Source organism: Phoenix dactylifera, chromosome 4 (genome assembly GCF_009389715.1).
Source record: "Phoenix dactylifera cultivar Barhee BC4 chromosome 4, palm_55x_up_171113_PBpolish2nd_filt_p, whole genome shotgun sequence".
Lineage (NCBI taxonomy): Eukaryota > Viridiplantae > Streptophyta > Magnoliopsida > Arecales > Arecaceae > Phoenix > Phoenix dactylifera.
This window is the reverse complement of record NC_052395.1, coordinates 14,624,734-14,633,761: the sequence shown is the minus strand read 5'-3', so window position 1 is coordinate 14,633,761 and position 9,028 is coordinate 14,624,734. Positions and strand designations below refer to the sequence as shown.

The 9,028-nt window shown below is 41.0% G+C and overlaps 1 protein-coding gene across 1 annotated transcript; it reads left to right on the top strand.

The window, feature by feature from the left end:
• The first annotated feature begins 424 nt into the window (after positions 1-424).
• Positions 425-4,410, top strand: LOC113460906 (CASP-like protein 4A3). The gene is made up of 3 exons (XM_008802857.4): positions 425-1,426; positions 1,720-1,855; positions 3,944-4,410. The coding sequence occupies exons 1-3, from the start codon at positions 864-866 to the stop codon at positions 4,133-4,135; spliced, it is 891 nt and encodes a 296-aa protein (XP_008801079.1). The 5' UTR covers positions 425-863; the 3' UTR covers positions 4,136-4,410.
• The last annotated feature ends 4,618 nt before the right edge of the window (positions 4,411-9,028 follow it).

The following is a 9,028-nucleotide window of genomic DNA, read 5'->3' as shown; positions in this document are numbered from 1 at the left end:
ATACCTCAGTTTCAAAGATCGAGCTGAAGGCGATAATGGGCCGGCTTGAGCTATGCTCGGCGCGTGTTACGGAACAATGCAGTTATGCTTGAGGACAATTCAGCTACAGTAATTGGCTGGATTCGGAGTGGCACCGATAGTGCAGGAGAGTGCTAGCTCTGCTTCAGAGAGTGTTCTTGTATGTGGCTAATCACTTCGAGGGTGTCATGTAGATTGGAGACAGAGAGCTGTATAGGACGTTCTGTGATTTATTATTTTCTAATTTTATTAGATATATTCATACTAGATTTATATAAATTATTTATTTTTTTTAAAAAAATAATCAAATCTCACATCTCACGAGTCACAAGGGCATCTTTTGTTTTCTTTCAACCCGGTTTTCCACATTTTTTGCTTACTTTATCGCCACTCTTCCGGTAACAGAGTTCATTGTTCCTTTCTCTTTCCTTGAACTAAATACTCTTGACGCTTCCACCAAGCTATGCGTGCCAAGTGGCGAAAGGAATCCATTTTATGTCCAGCTTTTGCCTTTCCAGCACTGAGAACCACCCTCCGCCAACCATCTTGCTGGCCAGCAGCCACTAATCCCATTCCGTGTATCTTTATCTGCAGAGCATCACAACCGTCCATCCAGCAAATAATCCCAAACCCAGCACTAATACCATGGCACTGGACATAAATTAGTAGATTCGAGAGCACCGTGACGCTGCTAGCCTTCGCCAATTCTTTCCTCCACAACTAATTGACACCGCCAAATATTTACTAGTGGCCCTAAACCCTTCACTTAATAAAACCCAGCCGAGAATCGGAAAGGAAAGAAGAGCCAAATTTATTGCCCAAATCCGCTGCTTGAAGGAGGAGCGATGGGTTCACCTCTCCGATCACTGCCGCCTCAGGAGAAAAGAGAGGAAGAACCGATAGGCTCTCCTCCGCCATCGACGATCCGGCACGCGGAGAACCCGTTCCCGTTCCCGCTACCGCTTCCGGCGCCGCCGGAGAAGAGCCCCCTCGACGGAATGAAAGAAGAAGCCATGGATTCCCCTCTCCGGAACCCGATCCCGCCGGCGCCGCAGAACAGCCCGGAGTTGCTGCGGTCCCCGGGGCAGGTACTGAACGCGGCGGCGCTGGCGATTGCAAACCGGCTCACCCGGGGCGAGCTGGCGGTTGCGACGAAGATGGCAGCCGGTGGCGGAGGCGGAGCAGGCGGCGGGGCTGGGGGTGGGGATCATGGCTCGAATGCTACTAGGGATGCGGAGAGGGGGTTACGGGGTGTGCCGCTGTCCGTCCGGCGGGCAGCGGTGTGGAGGGCGGCGCTGGGGCTTAGGGTTTCAGCGATGTTGCTGTGCCTCGTCTCGTTCTCGGTCATGGCCGCCGATAAGACCCAGGGTTGGGCGGGCGACTACTTCGACCGCTACGAGGAGTACCGGTACGATCCGACTCTCCCAACGCCACAAACTACGTTTCCGATGGCAATAAATTGATCCATATTTTTTTTTAATTCCTTTTTTTTTTACTGCGTCTTGCTTTTAATTGCAAAAGTGGTCCCAGTGGACCTGTGGTTCAGAAGAGATGAGTAGACCTACGGTATGATCTAAGATTGGGCGGTTTGGTTTTTTGCTGTCGTTCGTTGGCCACCGTCTGATGGAGTTCGGACGGTATGCGATTTTTTTTATTTAATTGTTTATTGATGTGTATGCATGGCGTCTGCTTTCGGTGCAGGTACTGCCTGGCGGTGAACGTAATTGCGTTCGTGTACTCGGCGTTTCAGGTGGTTAAGGAGGTTCACAATTCGATCACAAAAAAATTAATCATGCGCCGTCGAGAGGGATACTGCTTTGATTTCTCTATGGATCAGGCAAGTATTCTTCTTCTTCTTTTTTTAAAGAAGTTAATCTTATGTGCAATGGCTGTGGATTTTTAAATTAAAGCTTTAGTTTTAATTGATGTCGCGTGGTCGTCGTCTCCCAGGTTGGACGGTCACGGACAGTGACTTGTATTGGTTTAATTTGGACTGAAGTCTTACGCCCGCGGTAATGCGGGCTAATTAACAAGTCTCACATACCGGAGTCAAATACAGCAGTTTTATTCCACGTTAAAAAAAAAAAAACTAGCTTTCCCTCTTTCACAAAAACGTCGCATTCATTCTCACCAGAAAATGAAATTCAGAAATCTCATTCATAGTAACATGGTTACCAGAACATATAGTTGAACAAAAATATTCTTAATTTAATCAATAAAGAGAGCTACTAGTACACGTAGTTAGACAGGGTGAGCTACTCACTCCACCATAATGGTTTCCTGCTTACGAGTGGAAATCAAGTCAAAGTTAGATTTAGTCGTAATTTGAACCTAGTCAATGGCCAGTAATTTTACCAATGAAGAGCTTGTTTGGATGATCAGGTTGAAAATCCCAGATATTTATGAATATAAGTTTAGCTCAGCCTTTTTTTTTTATGGTTCCTTTTTTTTCTTCAATAATTTTGTACTAGTCCAACTCATGAATCCCATATGAACTTTCAGCCTGATTGTCCCAATAGGCCATATAGGATATTGACCCTTAGGGCTTATTTGGATGGTTGGGCTAAAGATCGTATGGAATTTGTTGGTTGGGCTAGTACAATCAGCAAGATCGAATGATGACAGACTGAGCTAGGTCTATGTTTGTAAATACCCAAACATAGCTATGCAGTAGTCTTATAATGTTGCTAGTTGTATTGCCCTATAAATCTTAGAGGATTTTCATCCTAATCATCCAAACAAGCTCTAACTTTTTTTTTTTAAAAAAAAGTTAGTTTTCCTTCCTATCTTTTCACTTGGTGATTTAAACTGATTACAGAATTCAATGGATTTACTTGGTAAATGCTAGTAATTACCTAAATTTTGCCACTCACAACTCCAATCTTTTCAAATTGTAATGAAACATGCCACCTATAATGGCCTATGGTCATAGCATGTTGAATGGTCATGAACATGTTAAACCATGTCTGCATGAAATGAACTATGGTGCTAATTTGCAAAAGCTTTGTCGAATTCTTGTGAAACCCCCATGAGTTTTATATCTAATATCCCCTCAAATTGTTGGAAGGGGTGCTACAGAGGGCTATGGCACCATGGTATTTTCAACAATTCATTGCTTTAATGGACCAAGTTATGATCCATCAAAGTTTTGTAAGAATTCACATCAGGTATGTGTCTTATGTTTATCCAGCATAATTTAGTCCCAAATTTCTGGCCATGCAACTTTGACTTACCAGAGGACTAGTTGAGGCTATCATGAATTACAGAGGGCTAGTTGCTAGAAAGAGAAATCTACCTTCTTGTTCTATGACTTTGAGTTACCACTTTGTTGTCCTAGACGTGGTTTTAGGGCTATATGTGTTGTCTAAGGTATCAACTATAACAACCCCAAACCTCACCCAAAAGGACTAATCGGAAGGTATTATTTGGGTTCCTTAGTCCTGTATAAATGCCGAGGATCTCTCCGACAAATAACCAATATGAGACTAAACACATGCCCGCACGGATCCTTACATACTTTTCCCATTTAAAACCTAGTGACCTCGTGATGCTAAGAGTCTAAAATTTATTCAAATCCAATTACAAACACCACGATCATCTCGTGATCAACTCAAATGGATCCATGCTGCAGTGTTTCCTAGTCTACATAGGTCGTAGATCGGATCCACTCTGATATTATTTATAACAACTTAAGACCTTACCTAAAAATTAGCCGAAAGGTATTATTTGGGTTCGTTAGTCCTATATAAGATATCTTCGGTGAATAACCGATATGAGATTAGATGCATAGCTGCATAGACCCTCACACAAACTGCAGCAGTGCAGCAAAATCTCTTCTTGCAGTGTCTCTGCCCGGCAATTTTTTCAACCTCAGCATTTTGAGCTCTATTTTGGGTTTCTTTCCTGAATGTTTTGTTTGTTGCAGATACTGGCTTACCTTCTGATCTCAGCATCATCAGCAGCAGCCTCTCGTAATGATGTTTGGGTGTCGAGATTTGGTGGTGATGACTTCACGCACATGATCAATGCTTCGGTTGCAATGTCGTTCCTTGCATTCATTGCCCTCGCCCTCAGCTCACTCATCTCCGCCTATAATTTCTTCAGCTCGGTCTACTAAACTGCGGCACAGGGAACCAGTGCCTAGTATGCTTGTAAATTTGTAATCGTAGCATTACCACTGAAACTTAATAAAACTTCAATTTTTTTTTTCTGGATTTTTATTCCAGCCTTTTATAAGTATACAACTGAGGAACGGATGTACCTTGGCTGGACTCCTGTAAATTCCTGGTGACTATGTAGAAATGTGTAGATAGCGAACTAGTGGCCGTATGAACTTTGGGAATGTTCTATAAAATGATCAATACAGCAAATACTTGAATGTGGTTGATGTCACCAGCTTAATTACTGCTGAACTGATTGATGCTTCAGAGTAGCCACAATTATCCAGCCTTAGTTTGCTCTCTGGTGGGGTTGTTTTGGGAGTTCATGGCATCTGGAGCTGCCATGAAATACGTAGGCATGTTGAGAAATCAAAATTGAGGCAGCCAGAAGCTCTACACAATTAAAATATAGCATGCACAATGGTGCATGGATCGCTGTTATCTTCAATCTTAGAAAACTTTATAAATACTTTTCTCGAGTACAAACGATGCCTGCTTCTCTAATTTCGCTCCCTTGGTGCCAACGCTAAACAAAATCAGGTGAAGCACTCTGGAGCTGCGGCAGAGCATCAGAACAGCTTTTTATGCTATTTATTCTGTTTCCATGGCTGATCCCGAGAGTCAATCACATGCTTGATTTTTGTTTTTTGAGGGTAAGGGAGGCCCAAAAAAGGCTACCCAAATTTGATTGAGAAAAAGGAATATACTTCATAGGAGACCATGTACAATAAAGAGATGAGCAAAAAGTGATTAAGTTAAAAATTCTAAAGTCGCAAGATTAAAACTTGCCAGTTAGCCAAAACATAACTCGATTTGATTAATCATCAGGCTTTCGGCCGGAGGTTGAGTTCTAGACTTTTAGTCCTTTGTCCTTTTGTTTCCTTTCAAGAAGAGTCCTTGCCTTAATCCAGTGGAGAGGCAGATGAAGTCCGGGAACTCCCTATTCCCTTGATCCATCAAGAGGTGAACATAGCGGCTGCTGAAAGGAAAGCTGAAACGCATGCATTTCCCATGGGAATAAGAATATCACACTAATCTTGTTGCCACTCTCCTCAGTTGGAAGTTGGAACTTAGAAGTTCTTATAAATAGCAGCACCATTGGTCCTTCAAATATGTATGCTCTTGCTCAGAAAATGGATGTGGGGGTTTGAACGTGAGATGTTGGAAGAAAACAAATCCTTTGGTGACAGGGGTTGGATTTCTTCCAATGTCTCACCTTCATTGGCTCCATGCCCTCCAAACCAATCTCTGGAAAGTAATGTTAGTTTTTAGTGTAAGAGTTGGAGGTGATCGAATCTGCTCTAGTGACAATTGGTTTGGTTTCCTCCAACATCTCACCTTCAATTGCTTAACCATATCCGGACATTATTTTTGGGTGCACAGTGTGAGAAGTGGAGGGGCTCAGTCCAACCATATGTTGGATTATTTTCCTCAATGTCTCCCCATTTCAAGCTACTGATTTCTTTGAAACTTAGATGTTTGCTGATTCTGTGTTGGTTTGATTCTCCACAACATGGATGAGAAATGCAGGTTTGGGGTTTTGAACATGAGAATTGGAGGAAATCGAATCCATCCCCAGTTGGTTCTATGGATTCAATTTCCTCCAATATCTCACCTTCAGATGCTCCACTATTTTTCTGCATGCTGCACAAGTATCGGAGAAGAATTGAAACAGCTTTGGATGTAGGAACTGGAGAAAGCCAAATTCATCATGCAAACTATGAGTTTGATTCCTTCCATTTCCTCAAATTCACATGCCCAAAACATCCCCTTAAAAACTGGAGCCAAGTAGGCAAAGTTGAATTGCAGCAAATTGAGCAAGCTATTGTAACTTGTATTCATTAAAAAAATATATAACAAGGCAGTTGAGCTATCCCAACTCATTGTTTTTATACTAGATGGTGACTGTAAACTCATATTAGATAAATGGTTTCACAAGAAAACATATTTTTGCTCATGAAAAGCTTGCCTACTAGCATTATAGGAAAAATAGAAAATCGCTAACAGCATGATGGAAGAATTACCTTTTTCCAGAAAAGAAGTTCAAAAAGGATAAAGGAACAAAAGATAAGCAAAAGAATGGATTTCTTTTTCTTTAGATTTTACCAGGAGCCTAGCAGGTGAAATTTTACTATGAAATGTGTTCTGATAAATTCTGTTCATCTTCATACCAAATTTTGTTATGAAATTATTTATTTTTCTCTGTCACAATCATAAGTAAATTTATTAACATGTCTGACCTTGCCCTGTATATAGTTGTCTGAAAGTACCTTAAAAGATGTTCACATCCATGAGAATTGAATTTGAATAATTTTGGCATGGAATCAGATTGGGGGTTTTTGTAGCCGACCATTCAATAGTAATTATACTTCAAGCCTTGCTGCTTGGAACCCATATCTGATGATTTATTTCAGAAATTCAGGAATCCAAAGGCTTATTATATAGACTGCATGTGATACCTATATCTTAGCATGCCTTGCACAAACATATAGAATTCCAGCCAAAGATTAGGCTCTTCATATCATCCATGAAATTCAATATTAAGGCACCTCAAATCAGCAGCTCTAATCTCATTACAGAGTGCTGTCTCTTGCTCATGCATTTTCACATGTACTAATTTTTCAGGCAAAGACAGTGCACTCGGATTAATCACTCTCTTCATAGCAAGAGTAAATTAATTCACATCCCATCACCTAACAAAAATGCTCCCCTTTGGCCTTCCTATGTGCGAGCAGAGAATATTCCCCAGGAGACCGATCGATCTCTTCGCCTTTCCATATGTGAAAGACCATATTTCACGACAGTGTACACGGGGAGTCAAGATAAGATTTCAGACTTGGAAAGAAGGAAGTTTGGCCTAGTAAAGAATTGGTCATTAGAGTATGCTAAAGAAGTACTTAGTATAGAGAGAGGAGCTAGAGTATGAATATAAAGTCTTGTTCAATGTTCAGTTACTATTTAAGAATAGAACATGAAATAATCTCAATTTTCTGGTCTACACAGATTTATACTCAACAAGAATGAAAGCATAACATGTATGCATTCAGAATGGGGAAAGTAACCTGTAATCAACGATGATGAACTACATGTGGCCAGTTTAAATAAGAGGATGGAGGAGGAAGAGAGCTGATGTATGCTAACTTAAACTGTCTTCAAGATTCGACGGAGAGGAGTGCCAAAACCACCCTTTTCCTTTCTACACAGTATTGGCGAAAAAAGCCCGAGGGAATTGAGAGCTCTGGCTGTTGGTTGTTGGCAACAAAGGCTTCAAGTTGATCCACTCCGACAAAGGTTTGGGTGGCAGGTGGGGCTGGTCAGCCTGGTCAATCGACCTGTGTCTTCAGGGTTTGGGTTGTATCTTTCGCACGAAAGAATGATTGATCTTCTTTTGCAATGTTGACCCTTGCACAGCTCTCAAAAGCATTCCAAACTCCACTCATCTGACTACACGGATCTTAAAATGATCAATGCACGATCCAACAGTGGATCCACACGAAGGGAGGTGAAACCTTCTTTTACGTGAAAGATACAACCCCGCCTATGTCTTAAAACATGGATCTCTAGTGCTATTGCAAGTTTTTCCAAATCTTTCTTTCATCCACTTTATTGTTTAGCTAAACACCGCACATTTATAACCCTTTCTGCATCAGTTTATATTCTTATGATTATATCATATCATATTATGTTATACTATGCTATACAATACTAAATTACTTGTTTCAAAGTGTTGCTTTTTCTTTTTCTTTTTTTTGGTGAATAAAGTGTTGCCCCTCATCCATCAGGTTGACAAAGTCATTTTGCATCTGTTTATTTTGTCTTAGGATCAGCCGCGCAACCTTCATCAGCAATAGTTTACTTTGGTCGCAGCGACACAATCGGATCTCACCCATCTGACCTAGGTGCTTGTGTGCTACTTCCAGAGTACATTGAAAACATGAGCAGGATTGCCGAACATGTTACTGTGTAATAATTTGGACCTGAAGGTTATTGATCTTTGGACAGCCATACAGAAGCCTTCACTTGAATTTGCTTCCTCATGCCTTGTTAGTAGACTATTCTAAATTCACTGAAAGTCTGAGAAAAACCTTTAAATTTTCTCATGCATTCTCTTGTTTTAATTATGACAGGAAATCGCATGTTCATATGTTATCCTGTCTCACGTCGCTGCAATTTTTCCTTGTAAAGATCTTTGCAATACTTTGGCATTTCCTTGTCAGAACTGACCAATATTGTATAGCTGCTGCATTTGACATGCAAATCATTCAATAAGAACAGACCAAAAAATTGATTATAAAATTATATTAACGGTCATCTCTATCTAACTTAGATATTGAAGCTGCCCTGTAAGAGAAGAGGCCATGCCTAGCCAAATCTGACGTAACAACCCAGAATTTCACCTAAAATGGCAAGCCAAAAAATATTATTTGAGTTTTTCGATTCTGTACAAGTACCTAATATGTATCCAACGAATAACCGATGTGGAACTAAATACACACTTATACTTATCCTCACATCTGATATACTGAAAATAATGCTGTTCCATTTGTAACCGGAGCGAATGCTGTTCCGTTGGGTGCTCGAAGACAGAGCGCTGAGAATTTTGTTGCCTTGGGATCCAGAAATCTTTCTGGCCATGGTGCCTCAAAAAGCAACTTTAATGGCATTCAAGCACCCCCTTCCTTGGTTGGAATCCTTGGTCAAAAGCCTCTTTACTCCACGGTTCTTGCTTCAAGATGTCCTGCTCCACCTTCAAACAGAAGATAAAACGGAACTCGAACAACGAACGAACATAAATCACCAAAAACTCCAAGATTTTGAATATAACAAATGGAGCGAGGTCCGGATCGAGA

Excerpts from the sequence above, each read along its gene's own strand:
- LOC113460906 (XM_008802857.4), top strand. The coding sequence starts at position 864 with ATGGGTTCACCTCTCCGATCACTGCCGCCTCAGGAGAAAAGAGAGGAA. Across the intron at positions 1,427-1,719 it reads GACCGCTACGAGGAGTACCG|GTACTGCCTGGCGGTGAACG; the intron begins GTACGATCCGAC and ends CTTTCGGTGCAG. Across the intron at positions 1,856-3,943 it reads TTGATTTCTCTATGGATCAG|ATACTGGCTTACCTTCTGAT; the intron begins GCAAGTATTCTT and ends TGTTTGTTGCAG.